This window comes from Pimephales promelas, chromosome 16, assembly GCF_988280905.1.
Source record: "Pimephales promelas chromosome 16, fPimPro1.hap1.1, whole genome shotgun sequence".
Taxonomy (NCBI): Eukaryota; Metazoa; Chordata; class Actinopteri; order Cypriniformes; family Leuciscidae; genus Pimephales; species Pimephales promelas.
Window position 1 is genome coordinate 8,382,443 of NC_142784.1, and position 17,749 is coordinate 8,400,191.

Consider the following 17,749-nt stretch of genomic DNA (forward strand, 5'->3'; position numbering starts at 1 on the left):
ATTTGTGTTTCGAAGATGAACGAAGGTCTTACGGGGTTGGAACAACATGAGGGTGAGTAAATACTGACAGAATTTTAATTTTTGGGTGAACTAACCCTTTAAGCCCAAAACATATCATTGTTTTGTTTATTCGATAAGGTCTGTGACAAAATATGAAATGTCAAAACGTTTTTGCTTTTCTATCTTTAGGGTCAGTGTTAAAAATGTCTTTTTCCACTAACAAGTAGCACTAAATGTATCAGTTTTGGTCCGGACCAAAAGGCCTAAGAGAACCAAACACACACTATGGCCTTGTCCACATTAATACGTTTTCGTTTAAAACGCATCTTTTCCTCCCCGTTTTGGCCTTCCGTCCACACTGAAACGGCATTTTTAACAATGAAATCGGCGCTTTCTGAAAACGCTCTCCAAAGTGGATACACAAACTGAGGTATTTAAAAATGATAACGTACGTTTAGTCATGTGACACATATTGAACCCATAGATACTCATGTTGATACCGATATTGTGTGCTATTCACTTTCACACACTTGCTAAAATATGTACTTTGCTCTCAATATCACAGTCCTGCAAAGACGACAGAAAATTCACTTGCATTTGCTGTCCTGTGGCAAACCATGAGAGCCATTGTGTTGGCTGTTAGACCAAAAATATAGTGGTGACTGATAGCGGTGATCTGGTGAATGGTGAGATATTTTGCTAAATAAAATTATCCCGCCAGCAACTTGATTCTCTCTGTATCATCTCATTTTCGCATGCGCTGTAAGGTGAATTTAGCGTTTTCCGACGTTTCAGTGTGGATGAGAAACTTTTCAGTGTGGATGAGATACTTCACTTCTGGAAAGGTGAATGTGTATTTAAAATGGGTCATTTATGTAGAAGAAATGTGAAATTATTTTTGAATTTGGAGCTTTCTAGACTGAGAAAAGCCAGAAAATGTATTTTTGGCTTATGTGGACAAAAGACAACAACTCCCAGAATGCACTTGCTTCGCTGCCATCTGTTTTGATGAAAACTAGATTAAAAACACCACAAAACTTGAAGGTCTTTGTTAATGTCAGTTTGTAATGATACTAGACAGTGGTAGATTTGTTGGTTTATTTGTAGTGTTAGTGTTTGCCTCATCAGCATTGATCGCACCATTGCTCAGATCAAATGCACCAGTGGCCCTGAAAGCTGTTTAGGATGGATGATTAGGCAGCTGAAGATGACAAATGCGTTTGCGTGTGATTGACTAGTCACCCTAAATTTGAGTCAGAGACTAGTGTTCTGCCTGTTGTGTTTTTAAATACATGTATAATTGTTGTTTTGTCCTTTTCATCATGCTTTACTGGTTAATATCTTCTCATCCATATCTATAACTATAAGGTCCAAATGTAATTAAAGATTGCCATTGGTAACTTTTTAGCATGATCCATTTCAAATTGTAAGAATAATTTTGTGACCCTCACCAACACAGTGTTGGGAAAGCTACATTTGCAGCCTGTCATTTGAAGTCATTCCATGGGTGAATATCATTATCGGATGAAATAATTAAGCATTTAATCTGTTCAGTAGTTTTGTGGCACAACAGCAATCGTGCCAGGGTATTTTAAATAAAGGAACAACACTGCATAGGAGAGAGAGGGTGGTTTTGGATGAACCGATTCACTGATGGCTTTCTAATATGAGAGAGAGAGAGAGAGGGGGGGGGATCGTTTAGGACAAACTGACTCTTACTAGAATAAATTGCTTGCTAATGCTAGAAATGAGAGAGTCATTAAGGATGAACCAATTCACTTGTTACTGAAAAAAAAGCCTGTTTTAAAAGCAGTTGTGACGTTATTTGAGGCGAGTAAGCGATTCAAATGAAATTGCTTTCAAAACTAAAATATGAGGGGCAAATCATGATATTGCTGTTTTTGTGATAAGTGCTGATAGAGACAGATACTCACCCTCATTCACTATTCATTGCATTTGTCCACTAATATAGTCCACTCAAAGGAGTTATTAAAAATGAGTAAGTGAATTTGGACATTGAGTGCACTGGAAAGAATGTCACTTTTTTTTGCATGGTTTGTCCTTGCTATTTAATATAAAAATAAAGCAGATTGCTTTGTGTCGACTGCATTACCTTGTAAGCTCCATGAAAATAAACTAGCTTGAGTAAAGCGAAATTAATCGACGTAATAATACATTTAAAAGGAAAGAAGAACATGTGTGTGTGTTCCTGTTGTGGCTGTCATCTTCTACAGTAGAGTACATAAGGATAAGCTGTATTTTTAAATTTTTTAATTTTACATTTTACATGTTTTTTTAAGTCCTCCTGTTAGTCAATAATTGTATCCCTTAAAACTGATTTTGTTCAACAAAATTACATTGAATTTTTCCCCCCCTTTTTTCATGCCATAAAATAGCTTGAATGTAACTACAGCTCATTTAGTATGCATGGTTCTGTGAATATGTAAATGAGCCCCGCCTCCACTCACTCACTCAGCTCAGAGATCCACTGGTTGACGATCACACGTTGATCTGATTGGTTACAAGGTAGTTTGTGACATCAGAAACACCAGCGATTTCAAACCGTGTTTTTGAGACTGTCTTAGCAATGCTGTCGACTTATGAATTTACACATGGTTTGTCTTAAAAACACCACATAGACATATAAACAACATTAAAAACTTGATTTTCACCACAGGGGGACTTTAAATTCCCCGCTATGCAGAAAAAATATTTTGTATAAAATATTATAAAAGCTATTATTTGTATTTAAAAACGATTTTTATTACAAATTAATTAAATAATTTCTGAAATATTTGTATGATTACTTGGATTCTTGGAAAATACTTGGATTCAGCGCTTGAAATAAACATTTGTGACGTTTCTACGCCCACCATCTCTCTTAACGTTAAGCAAAATTGTGCTTTAAAAAAAAATCAATTAAAAAAATCTGCTTGAATTAACATTACATTAAATTACGATTTAAAAGGAACCCATATGACCTGGCGGCTGAAGTAAAACGCTGAGGCTTAGATTAAACCAGGAGTAGCTTAGACCTTAGCTAAATTACGACATTTAACCCCTTAACTGTCACCCCCCCTTTTTTGAATAGACATGAAAATGCACATTTCGAACTTAAATGGTTGTAATTCAAGAATGCTTTGGAATATAGACATATGATTGGTCTTGTTTTAAAGAAGACATTTGGCAGATTTTTGTAGAAGTGAAATAAATTAAGAAAAAAAGTTATAGAAGTTTGAGTTTATGGAAATGTACAATGTAAAAATATTAATTATTCATATTTTACATAAAATATATATTTTCAAAACCTGGGCTACTCTAAAACGGCAGAAAGATCAAAGCCAAAAATCTGAACAAGTTGTGTTTCAAATTTTAGGTTGATATCTCAAAAAATGAGCTTTCAGTAAGATTTTGTTTGGGTGCAGTACCAAACTTTTTCACTAGGGCACAATCAGACTCCATTACTGCCCATATAAGGGCGCCTGCATTTCCATTCGTGTTTTGAGTGATATGAACCATTATTTTCACAATTTTCATACAATTTCTGAAGTAGAGATCCTATTCAGAAGTAGTATGGGAAGTTTGGCAGATTTTGAAATGAATTGAACCTCTAAGAAACAAATACAAAGAACACGCATGTAAGTCATAGCTAGCTACCACATCACAAATGGTGAATTTATTATATTTTTCTTGATATTTCAAACTTTTCAGACCTTTTTTTCCAAAATAATTGAATGGATTCTATCTTTTGAACTTTTGGCATGAAAACAAACTGAGGTTTCTACCATTTTTTTCATGATTTTTCATGTTTACTGCTATTTTAAAATAAAGGTCTGAACACGCCTTATGAGTATGAAAATATTCTTGTTGCATATTGATAAGTTATGGCTTCTCTGTAATATATTTTGAAAATCAGTCACCAAATATGGAAACTGGAGATTGTAAGCTTTCAAATGATATATAGTTTGTCAATATTATTTAAGGTATTTACTAAGATATTATTGTTTTAAAAATATAGTGGCAAACGTCCCACCTGTGGGACGGTGACAGTTAAAGAGCTTTTATAAACATAACTTAGGGTACGTTTACACGACAACGATATGCTTAAGACTGGGAAGTTTTTCCTTTGAGTTTTCCGCGGACAGACATTGTCGAAACGATCCCCATTCACACGGATCCACGAAAACGGCTAAAAACGCTATATTCCTCTGCCAGGCCACTAGATGGCGATGAAATACTGTAGACTGAACACGTAATACACATGTGCATGATGTCATCGTCTTCAGAGATGCGTGCTTTTGTTGTTTACGCAGAGAACATTTTCAAAGACTTGCACTTTCCAAAAGTTTACGTTTTCAGGCACTCAAAACGCAGCTGTCGTGTAAATGAATAGACAAAACGCATTTAAAAGATTTCCGCATTTAGTTGAAAGCGGTGTTGTGTAAACAGCCAATAAGAAAAGAAAAAAAAAATGACACCGACATATTTTAAGTTGCTTTCAGTTAAAACGGCCCAAACATGCATTTTAGTCTGGCAGTAAACTTAAGCCTTTTCTGTGAAACTGGGCATGCGAGTGTATTCATAAATTTTAGTAGATATTGGCAACTTGTCTTTGGCTTAAAGCTCATCTCTCCCGGTGCTCTCAAAGCCAACACTTTTTAGCATGTTGCCATGGCAAAAAGCTCATCCTCATCCCATCATCAATACACATTCTGCTGTTTTGTTCCTCAATCAGTCAGTGGTTTAGTTGAGTGAATAATTCAATGACTCGCTCATAAATGCAGTCAGTTGTTGCCACATGTACCTGCAGCAAAAGTGAATCCAAAATCAACCAGTATCTCCAAACCTGCAAACATTGTCAAAATAAATCCATTTTTGAGCATCTCAGTGTGAGTAAGATTGTGTGTGCGCACAAATGCACAGATAATTACTGTATAATGGGGGAAAAAAATCGTGCAAATTGTGTGGGTGTTTCTGAAATGCCGTACTAAAGTCACCTTGGCTTGTTGTTAGCCACTTTCCTTCAGGTTCAGCCCATGTCTCAGGTGACACGACATTAAAGGCCTACAGGCAAAGCAAGGCCAGTGCATTAGAGTCAACTGCCATCCCAATCACTCTGCCAGCCCAAATAAAAGGATGGTTGATGTATTTGATGTACTGACCTTCACATGAGAGAGCAGTTTAATATTGAATAGAGTGCCGTTTTTCTTCCAAAGCAATGCCCAAAGAGAGAAAAACCTTGGTTAATTATGAATGCACACAATACATTATTAAACAGTGTCACTTTTTCGTCTTTATGCTTCATCTCATGAAAAATGATGACAATTGTGAATTTTTCCTCCGTGTTGTTGAGCATCGAAGTGCTGTTTTCCTGTAAATTCGGATGTGTGGCCCTTTCAAGAAGGATTTGATGTGACTTCTGCTTTACACCCTTGCTTCATTTAGTATCGCCTCCTGCTTTCTTTATCACATTATGAACCGCATTTCCCATGACTCATTGCCTGCACTCATCATGTGCTGATTGCTTCCACCTGTGTGTTAGTATTTTGTTAAAGGGATAGTTCACTTCGAAATACATTTTTGATATGTTTTAGATTACCTCAAGGTCATCCAAGATGTAGGTGTCTTTGTTTCCACAGTATTTTCAATTTTGACATTTTTAGGTCAAACCGTTCTTGTCTGTCAGTCATATAATGGAGGACTATGGTCACCACCTCAAAGAGCATGCACAGAGAAGTCCAAATTAAACATGATTTAATGACTCGTAAATGTAAGTACACATTGATGGCCTAAGACACGAACGGTTTGACCTAAAAATATCAAAATTGAAAATACTGCGGAAACAAAGACACCTACATCTTGGATGCCCTTGAGGTAAGCTAAAACATATCAAAAATTAATTTCAAAGTGAACTATCCCTTTAAGCCCTGTGTTCAGTCATTCTTTGCTGTCTCCCTGTTATTCTCTTTGCCTTGGACCTTTTATTATTATCTGGATTGATTACTCTGTGGATTTGACCTTGTGCTTGTTTTATGGATTAAACCTACATCCACCATGTTGTCATGATCACGTGACCTAACAGCGGCAGTTGCGTTGCTTCACTGCCATTCAAAAACCCTCTCCCGTGGCATCATGGGATAGTAAAGTGTCCATCGAACGTGCACGTCAAAATATTGCCAGATGAAATAGGTGTGAGGATTGTGAATTCTGATGTACTACTTTTGTCACATACTGTTTTTCGTCTACTATATAGTAGGGACGTTTTTGGATGCAGCTCTTGTCACTTTGATTTTAATTACATTTTTTATTTTTTTATTTATTTATTCATTTATTTTTTTAAAAGATTGTGAATATTAATTCATAAAAATGATCATATCATGGGGAGTTTTGAATATTACATTTTACAACCTGACCTAACCTTGCATTTCCAAGAAAAGGTCACATGTTTAGATTTGGCTGCATCTGAAATTACGTTCTTCCCTTGTATGTACTGTAGTAGACGAAAAATAGTACGTGAGTATTATGAAAGATAGAGAAAGAGTAGTATGTCTGGTTTCACAGTATCCATAAAAGAGTTGGCAAAAAGATTCTGAAGTGTGCATATGATGGGACAAATCACTATCCCATGAGGCCACGGGAGAGGATTGTGAATAGCAGTGAAGTGATGCAACTTAGGTCACATGATCATTACATCATGGCATACATACTACACACATTCATACTATATTGAAAATACTTTTTTAGTTGTAACAAAGTTATTACTTATTCAAAATCATGAGTCTCCTTGATGAGTCTGCCCAAAAAACGTGTTTCGAGATCGCCCAAAATGTCCGAAATTTGGCTTTTGCGTTCTACAGTCGGCATTTGTCATGTTTACTGTGGCGAGCGGGACGAGTGAGGGCCGCGGGAGAACGACGCGAGTCATGTTTACTGTGGCGAGCCGGACGAGTGAGGGCCGCGGGAGAACGGCGCGAGTCATGTTTACTGTGGCGAGCGGGACGAGTGAGGGCCGCGGGAGAACGGCGAGAGTCATGTTTACTGTGGCGAGCGGGACGAGTGAGGGCCGCGGGAGAACGGCGCGAGTCATGTTTACTGTGGCGAGCGGGACGAGTGAGGGCCACGGGAGAACGGCGCGAGTCATGTTTACTGTGGCGAGCGGGACGAGTGAGGGCCGCGGGAGAACGGCGCGAGTCATGTTTACTGTGGCGAGCGGGACGAGTGAGGGCCACGGGAGAACGGCGCGAGTCATGTTTAATGTGACGAGCGGGACGAGTGAGGGCCGCGGGAGAACGGCGCGAGTCATGTTTAATGTGGCGAGCGGGACGAGTGAGGGCCGCGGGAGAACGGCGCGAGTCATGTTTACTGTGGGGAGCGGGACGAGTGAGGGCCGCGGGAGAACGGCGCGAGTCATGTTTACTGTGGCCGGTGACGATTACCGATGAGCGACGCCTGCGAGACGCACCGATCTCGTATCTCTCACGGAGGAGCGGGAATTTTCTTAGCAATGTTAAAACGCACATCAACCGATCACTTGTTTAGCGTTCATGTAAACACTACATTCAGATTCACCAATCGGAATGAATTCAGTTAGATTGAAACAAAAGCTGTGCATGTAAACAATGAATGGCGACCGCAGAAAGCAAAAGCTGAATCCCGCACATGATTTTTGCGTCATCGGAGGATTTTTTCCAGACAACAAATACATAAATCTCTCATTTCAGGGGTATACGAGCGTGGAAAGCACGGTAATTCGAAAATACTACAGGTTTTCTACTAATACAAAGCTTAAAGGGGTCATGAACTGGCTTTTTAAATTGTATTATATTGTTGTCTGAGGTCAACTTATGACGTTCGCTTGGTTTTTACATTCAAAAACATCAAAATAAATAAGTAATAGGCTATTTTGTACCCTAGTTTTGAGTCTAGCTCAAAAACGCACGATTTTTATGGGCATCTCGCATTAAAGACTTGGAAGTAAACGCCAACTGCTGTGAGTGGATAACAGTTTTACATATTAAAATGAGTTTCACTCTCGACACGGTTTGTCATCATCACGAGGTAGGAATCTATGTTATTTAGCTGTGTAATGCGTGAATCGGTGGGCGGGGCTAAACCGGCCGTGTTGAAGTAGGAGTTGATCTTCTTCTTTATCCTCTTTGACGTCATAGTTCCCCACTTTGAAAAACGAGTCGTTTGCTGAGGCTGGTGTCAATAAAAGCTTTTATTGGACTAACAAGGACGTTTTCAGTTCTGAATCTTACTGTATATTCTTATATAATATGTTGACCTCTTAGATGTCAAAAGCTCAAGGAAATTTTGATTTCTCAGTTCATCACCCCTTTAATGTTATATCCTGAAGTATCCCTTTAAAGAAAAGAGCATCATCCAATCCTTTCTGCTGCTGTCCAACCTTTACGATATCCCAGATTTGCAGGAGAAGCACTGGTTACTCTCTGCAGTCTAAAATATCCTAGGATATTAGGATTTATTCACTTGTAGTGGACACACATGGAGTTTACAATTTGTTTTACATCAGCGGGTTTTTATTTCAGACTTAAAGACCGCTTGTCTATTAAACCGACATGAATTCATCGAGTTGATTAGTGCAGAATGTGTTGAATCACTTAGGTAGCACAACGTCCTCTTGGAATGAAGATCAACAGTGATTGCTTTGGTTTACAACAGAGTGAGTGAGCAAATTCTCATTGCATAAAGGCCAGAATGTTTTCACGCTCTGTAATATCGGAACAAACGCTCCGCCAAGCCTCTCGCTGGCAAAACAAGACATTTTAACAGATGGCTGCTTCAGCGTGCCACTTGATGAATGATACCATATGCCTCAGATTGCCACAGTAAAGATTATCACCATTACGAGCGCTTGTTCGCGGGTTTCGTTTGTTTGCTCGTCGGCGTTTGCTCATCAAGTGTGCCAACAACTGGTGTGTAATATCTGAGCATGTGGGCGCACATGTGTTTATGAATGCACGTCGTCTTCTGCGCGCACCTTCTGCTTTGTGAGCGAAACCCGCTGATCCTCGGAAAAGGTTGAAACTGCTGCAATTTGAAACCTTGTTAGAAATTTATGAAGTGCTAAAATGTTTGGTCCCGAGGGAAAACACTGCCAGCTGTCACTGGTGAGCCATTTACTGCCAAGCGGAGATTGGCGCTCAGATACGGCCCGTGGCACAGCGGCGAGCAGACTTTCATCAAGACACGAGCAAGATTTAGCAATTAGCAGGAAGTCATCCGTCTTGAACTTTTCTTTGGCTGTGATTAGCTACATGATGCCATGTCAGATTTTCTCAGTGTCTTAGTGTTGACCTTTAATACTCTCCATATATTTTAGGATGTATGCATTTGTGCTCATGTCATTTGGTAGAATACATTCATATCCACTGCCAATTTAATGTGTATATATATATATATATATCATATATATCATATTTACCATAGTTGGTAACACTTTACAATAAGATTTTATTACATTAGTTAACATGAACTAAGAATGAACAATAGGCTACTTCTACAGCATTTACTTACTAATTTATTATTTCAATCAAAATTTGTATTTGTTAACATTGTATTAATGCACTGTGTACTAACATGAACAAACAATGAACACCGGTTTGATTTATTAAATAACATTAACAAAATGAATAAATGCCGTATTGCTTAAAGTTAGTTCATGTTTGTCAATATATCAACAAATTAGACCTTATGGTAAAGTTTTACCATATTTTTATACATTTTAGCTACAGTATGTTTGTTGGTTTCTGTTTAACTTCAGTTTTCTGTTTTAAATAATAAGAACAAGTTTTATTTATATTTATTATTTTATTTATATTTTATTTATTTCCATAGCTCAAGGACACTTTACAGTAAACATACAACAATAAAGGCAATAGAAAAAGACAGCAAACAAACCAACAGTAGGTAGACGAGAGTGTATAATAATAAAAATAATAATAATAATAATAATAATAATAATAATATAGTACAACTTAAGAATTATGACATTCAGAAAACAAGTGAGTTTTGAGCATGGATTTGAATTCAGAAATAACAGAGCAGAAAATAAAGCAAAAAAGTATGGTTTATAATTATAACAATAAATTCAAACAATGATATGTAGCAAAGCATTTCTACATAATACTTGTGTCATCATCATTTTATTAGCATTTAAAAATCGATTTTTCATCATCGTGATTTTTTTATCCCACTTTATCAAATATAGTTTTTATCAATTGCCCCATTTTTTATTTATAATTCTGTCATTGTTTAAAGGATTAGTTCACTTAAAAAAAAAAAAAAAAGTTTGCTGATAATTTACTCACCCCCATGTCATCCAAGATGTCCACGTCTTTCTTTCTTTAGTCGAAAAGAAATTAGGGTTTTTGATGAAAACATTCCAGGATTTTCTCCATATAATGGACTTCAATGGGAACCAAACGGTTCAAAAGACTGTTTCAGTGGACTTATCTAGGACCCTTTCAGTCATGACTCGAAAAAGATTTGTTAATTTTGATGAACGAGTTCGAACAGGAGAGTCACGAACGCTCATCACAGAACAGAGCAAGGCGAGTATTTGAGCTTATAAAACTCAAACTTTTTTATTTATTTTTGAAATGAGTGATCGTTTCGCTTGATAAGACCCTTATTCATCATCTGGAATCGTTTAAAGCCCTTTGAAGCTGCACCGAAACTTTTATTTGGACCTTGAACCATTTGGTTCCCATTGAAGTCCATTATATGGAGAAAATCCTGGAATGTTTTCATCAAAAACCTTAATTTCTTTTCGACTGAAGAAATAAAAACATGGACATCTTGGATGACATGAGGGTGAGTAAATTATCAGCATAAGTTTCATTTAAAAGTGAACTACTCCTTTAAGATTCCTAATACTGCAGTTTAAATTGTGCTTTTCCTAAATGATTTTTTTTTTAAATTTAGTCTTCTATCTAGGTGTAATTATTCAAATCAGTTTTAACGTTACGTAGTTAAAGTAGTTTAGATAAGTGTGATAACGTACGGTAAATAGTTTCCAAACATTTTTTAAAAACTTTTCTCCCCACAGTGTTATTGATCATTGTGTTGCAAATCAGATTCAAACTTGCTTTTTCCACATGAGCTCAGTTTACTTAAATGTTTGTGCTAATCGCTAGGTGCTAACATTGGAAGTTTACACTTGAAAAGCCATTAATGCATCCATATTACAGTTCTCACTCACTAACTCTTGTCCTGTCTGTTCCTTGACAGTTTTCGGTGAAGATCTACGTTCCAGCTTATATTTTGTCAATGCATCTCTGCAAGAGGTAGTGTTCTCCAGCACCACAGGGGCACTGGTGCCGTGTCCCGCCGCGGCCGTGCCCCCCGCCACGCTGCGCTGGTACCTGGCCACCGGGGAGGAGATCTACGATGTCCCAGGCATCCGCCATGTGCACCCCAACGGCACGCTGCAGATCTACGGATTCCTGCCGTCCAGCTTTAGTAACCTAATCAATGACAATACATACTACTGCACAGCGGAAAACCCATCAGGGAAGATCAGGAGCCAAGATCTACACATTAAGGCCGGTCAGTCAGCTAAATATCATAATTAAACAACACGAAACCCACAACCCATTCTCATCCTTTAACGTCATATAGAACGCTATATGCAAAAACGGCGCTATTCTACGCACATGGCACCCGTTATCGTTAATATAACACGCGCTGTGAGAGCCAAGTTTAGGTGTGGGGTAGGGTCTAAAGGATTTATGACGTCTTGGTTTTGCGTGTTATATTAACGATAAAGGGTGCCATGTGCGTAGTATAGCGCCGTTTTTGCATATAGCGTTCTACATGACGTTAAAGGATGAGAACGGACTGAAACCCACTGAGAAATACGTACACAAAAATGTCTGTTTTATTATTTTAATAATCGCTTTATCACAATCATTTACTTACAGTAGAGCTGTCAAACAATTAATCGCGATTAATCGCATCCAAAATAAAAGTTTGTGTTTACATAAAAAAATGTGGGTGCACTGTATATAATTATTTTAGATATATAAATACACATTAAAGAAAAATTGTATATTTAAGAAAAAATCTATGTACAGTATATAGATGACAATATTTCTTAAATATATACAAGCATGGGTGTGTATTTATATATATATATATATATATATAGACAGTGCACCCACATATATTATGTAAACACACATTTTATTTTGGATACGATTAATCGCGATTAATCGTTTGACAGCCCTAATTTAAAGGATTAGTTCACTTCAGAATTAAAATTTACTCACCCCCACGTCAATCCAAGATGTTCAAGTCTTTCTTTCTTCAGTCGAAAAGAAATGAAGGTTTTTGAGGAAAACATTCCAGGATTTTTCTCCATATAGTGACTGCAATGGGGTCCAACGGGTTGAAGGTCTAAATGTGAGTTTCAGTGCAGCTTCAAAGATCCCAGATGAGGAATAAGAGTCTTATCTAGAGAAACAATCCGTCATTTTGTGACATACAATACATAACCATGTTGAAAGGTCAAGCGTGACGTAGGCGTAAGTAGCGACATGGTGTTTGCAAACCACCCTTTACAAAAATAAAAGAAAAAAGAAAAGAAAAAACAACAATGTAAATGAGAAATGAGATTTTAGATGAAGTTTCACCCTATCCTACATTTTCACCCTACGTCAGGTTCCCGTCTGACCTTTCCAACGTGATTACGCAATGCGTGAAGTCGTGGACATGCAATTTGAGCATTTGTGGTTAAAAATTATATAAATCTTTCTCTTTTTTTTTTTAGAAAATGACTGACAGTTTTTCTACATAAGACTCTTATTCCTCGGCTGGGATTGTGTAGAGATCTGCAATTTGGACCTTCAACTCGTTAACCCCCTAAGGGCCAAAAATGCGTCCCCGCGTTTTCATCGTTTTTTTTTTTTTTTTTTCACATAGCTGCAACATAGAATTAAAATACTCAGTCATTAATGGTCATATAAACAAAGTCAATACATGATTATAAACTATAGAGGGTCTTCTTTTTTGTTTACACTCTTATTAACATCAAAACCTTGTGTTTTTGTAAAATAAATAAAATAAACAGGGTGCGCTTTGAGCTCACTCTGTCTCCGCAAAATTTTTTCTGAAACGCGTCCGAAAAATGAACTGAAACCAATTAAATACTTGTCACATTTGTCTTTATGAAGCTGAAATTCTCTTCTTTTAAATGAAGTAATTTAAACATAAAACAATATTCAATGTCGCATGAACAATGTTCTCTCAAAAATACAAACATGCACATACATGTTGCTCACATATTATGGTAGCCCTGTGTAATTTCACCTGTGCCATTAATATGTTTATAAGCAACTGAAAAAAGCGTCACAGCATGTCAAAACATCTCAAGGACCCCAAAAACACCTTGGTCCCCAGAGGGTTAATAACCATTGATGCCACTATATGGAGAACCTCAAAAACCTTAATATCTTTTTAACTGAAGAAAGATATGAACATCTTCATGAAATGAAATGGGGGTGTGTAAATTAAGTGAACTAATCCTTTAACTCTTGCTTCTTATGTACAGCAACAATAGATCAATTAAATAAATCAATCAATCAATAAAAAGCAAATATTACATGCCGTTTGAGTTTTTCAAATCTCCTACAGTTCAGCATTGGTTAAAAGTGCTCATAGAGCTATCCTTCTGTGACAGCTCTATAAGACAGACAGATGAAAACACTGAAATATTAATGCATTTTTGCTTAGGTCAGTCATGTCTAGAATTTGGGTCATTTATATTTTTTGTACATTTCAGCCACACTCTGAGACAATAATAAAGAACCCTAGGGTTCTCGACTCAATTTTAAAGAGCCCTTAATACAAAAAAGGTTCTAAGGAGAAATGTCTTAAATGATTGTAAAATGCGTTCACGTTTTTAATGGGATATTTGATTTTTTTTTCTTTCTTGTGGTAAAATGTGTTTACAAGCTGTTTAATTCATACAATTGAATTGAACTAAGACAAAATTAATTCAAACTAAATCCATACAACCCATGATGGTAGGCTCTGATTCTATTTGTGAAGCGCCTGACATTTAGGGTTCTGTTTAGAACCTTTTCAATAGACCTTATTCACTGCAGCGCCATTTTGATTTTTAGCGGGAATCAAAGCGAGGCCGTGAGGGACAGACATGCATCTCATCAGTGGGTTGTACTGTTATTTAATGTGTTTTTGGATGGTTTTGCTGTCGAAACATCTTTCCATAAAGTTCCAGTAGACAAAAAAGTCCAGACAACATAAGCTGTGTGGAAAATTATAAGTGATATAGAAGCTTAATACAGCTTTTTACTCTGGTGCTGCTCTGAATAAGGTATATACATGTATTTCTTTCCTTTTACAGTCCAGTTACCCATGTAAATACTATGTACTTATTTTAGTAACTACAATTACTGGGTAATAATTAGTACTAACCCTGAACCTACCCCTGTTCCATGTACTTACCTTATATAAGCCAGTACTTTCTAGGTAAGTACACTGTATGTATACTGTAAGTACTGTACTGTAAAAGGAAGCGTTACCATTTCTTTCTGAAATGTAAATATCACAAATGTTTATGATAAATTGTGATGCGCTTTATGTGATTGCCTATATTGCACAGTTACTAATTACATTAGAATATGTAAGGGTTAATGCCCGACGAGGTGTCCATTGTCAGGTTTTAATGGACGACGGCGAGGCGTACACCGGCCGACGTCCAGCGGAGGACGGTTGCCTCTGGCGAAGTCCATTAAAACCTGACAATGGACACCTCGTCGGGCATTAACCCGCTTATACCGCGGTCACTTGCCAAATAAAACATTTTTAAAACATTAGTTTATATTTTAATTAGGCTAAATCTAGTTTTTACAAATAATAACTTGCCTTGCCTGACTGTTTATTTAGCAACCGGAGATATTTATAGTCCGCTTAGCTCGTATCCCTTCAGGTTCATAAATGCATTTTTTTTTTTTCATGAAACACAAAGGTAACGTTAGGCATAGTTTTTTTTTTTTATTACACATAAAAAAATTAACCAAACAACAATAAAAAAAAATTAAAAAATTAGCTCTGAGCTCCAGCTATTCGCGCTTAACGTTATAGAGGGCAATAAATTAATCAGATCAAAGAGAGGGTCATTTGCCTCAGTCTCCTTAGGCTTGAAACGCTGTAACGTTCAGCCTTCTCCTGCCTTGGTTGTCTGGACAGCTGCGTAAAACTCCCGCAGGGTCTCATTCAGGGGTGCGTTTCCCGAAAGCATCGTTATCCAACTATGGTCGCAAGTTACGTCGTTACCAATAGAGTTCAATGGAGCAGAGCAGCAGCGGTGTAATTTTCTCCGTTTTATTTACATTTTTTCTTTCTTCAGCAGCATACCAGTCGTCAAAGTTGCCATATTCTCCATAAATGTTAAAAGAAATAGCACGAAGTCGCTCATTGTTGTATTAGGCTGTAATATCTAACGTTAGATGATAGAGCATGTGACTGCCTGTTGCTATGGTTACTCACAGCCGTTGTAGGCAGCGCATTTATTTATTAATTTCGAATGGTAAACAGGCAGTTTCACCAGAACTACTTTACTAGGTGTCCTCTATCACTTTTTAACGGACACCCTGCAGCCAATCAGAATCGAGTATTCACCCAGACCATGGTATAATACTGAATATTTGACAGAATATAATTATGATATTTAGCCTTTCGACAGAAGTTCAATGTCTGGATCAATGTCTTTGTAGATCCTGGAACAACATTCCAATCAACCAATCAGATTTGAGAGACAAGTTTACAGTTTATGTCTTTGTTTATTGTTTATATGCAAAATCAGGACGTGGATAGATTTCTTAGTATGTTGAATTTGTAAGAACAACACTCTTTTCTGTTCACCGCAGTATTCCGGGAGCCGTACACAGTGCGTGTGGCCGATCAGAGAGTCATGCGGGGGAATACGGCCGTCTTCAAGTGCATTATCCCGGCCTCAGTAGAGGACTACGTCAGTGTTGTATCATGGGAGAAAGACACAGTCTCACTTGTCTCAGGTAGGGCTGATCTCTTACATTGCTTTCGATTGAGACTTTCGCAAGGCAACACGAAAACATCAATATCACTGCCTTTATTTTGCATATTAGCATATTGCATATATTTTGCCCAACGTTGAGCTCAGCATGTTCATTTTGATCTGCCATTGTTGAGTTTGCTTCAACCATTTGATTGACTGGTACCCTCTTGGTGGATTTGTCACGAATGGCAGTATTTAGGAAAGTTCAAGTGTGGTTTGTGGCTTTAGACACACTGTAAAAGTTGATCCAAGTACATTCACAAGTCATTCGGAGCCTTAAGATTCAAAGATACACCTCTCAAAGAATCTGGCCATGGACGTCTTGTGAGCTTTGAAAAATCCATTCCCTCACCAATCAATGTACATCACCACTTATGACTAGCTGACGACATCTCCATGGCAACAGTCTGGTTGGTGGAATATGGAATACTATGCATGAAATTCCTCATACCTTTGTGAATGGTTTTGTAATTACATGGTGAGTTTCATTTATAAGGATGAAGAACTGTTTTATCTGACGTGGTCGTGGCACATGCCGATATCAAACCGAGTGCAAGATGTCAGAAGCATTAAACCTATCCGACGCTCAGCCCTCGCTAAATATTTAATGACGAAGGACCTCGGACGCGAGGCTGAAAGCTCTCTGGCATGTGAGGCTGAACAATTGTTTACTCTTGCAGAGAAATGGGCTTTGTGACATATACAATGAGATTTTTTTATGCTGGCATGTGTCTGGGCTTCTTTCCTCTTTTATTTTTCATCAAGCAGGTTTTGTGAATATTTGTTGTTGTGGTCAGCCTTAAGGAACACAGTAGCGTGCTTTTATTTTAGTCAAAGCAAATTTGGAGCATAGATTGGGAACAAATGTACAGCCCGTAATCAAGCCAGCTGTAATTTCTGGGAGATTCTACAGGTTTTACATTTAATGGCTTTGGCTTGACGTGGCTTTTTTTGCTAATACTTTATTCTGATGATCTCCAAAATACATTCTACTGACTATAAGTAGCTTTACAACTTATTCTACTAGTACTAACCCTACCAGTCTACTAATACTCAACTAATATAAGTCAACTAATAACTGTAATGAGAGTGAGTTGACATGTAGTTGCAGGTAAAAATGTGGGATACTAACATTTCCCTCTGGCATTTAGAGCGCTGTTAACGGATTCTTAAACATCTCTGTTTCGCCCAACAAATACGTCTCTAATTGGCTACAATGATCCACAATGACTTCTTTGACAAATATATGTTGAGAGCATTCATGTTGAGCGTGTGAACAAAATGGGCAATTAGACACATGCATGTTGATTTTCTGAACAAAACGGCCAATCAGAGACATGTGTGTTGAGCGCGTGAACAAAACGGCCAATCAGAGACATGCATATTGAGCACGTGAACAAATGGCCAATCACAGACATGCATGTTGATCGAGTGAACAAAACGGCCAATCAGAGGCATGCATGTTGAGCGCGTGAACAAAATGACCAATCAGAGACATGAATGTTGATCGCGTGAACAAAACGGCCAATTAGAGACATGCATGTTGATCGTGTGAACAAAACGGCCAATCAGAGTCATGCATTTTGAGCGTGTGAACAAAACGGCCAAACAGAGACATACATGTTGAGCCTGTGAACAAAACGGCCAATTAGAGACATGCATGTT

The 17,749-nt window shown here is 37.6% G+C and overlaps 1 protein-coding gene across 2 annotated transcripts in view; it reads left to right on the plus strand.

The window, feature by feature from the left end:
• dscamb (DS cell adhesion molecule b) overlaps window positions 1–17,749 on the plus strand; it is a 204,371-nt gene that overhangs the window by 22,480 nt on the left and 164,142 nt on the right. For both annotated transcript variants that reach the window (XM_039654250.2, XM_039654251.2), the window contains exons 2-3: window positions 11,257–11,574; window positions 15,918–16,064. In XM_039654250.2, coding sequence (XP_039510184.2) covers window positions 11,257–11,574; window positions 15,918–16,064 — 465 coding nt within the window. The remainder of the gene's footprint in view (window positions 1–11,256; window positions 11,575–15,917; window positions 16,065–17,749) is intronic.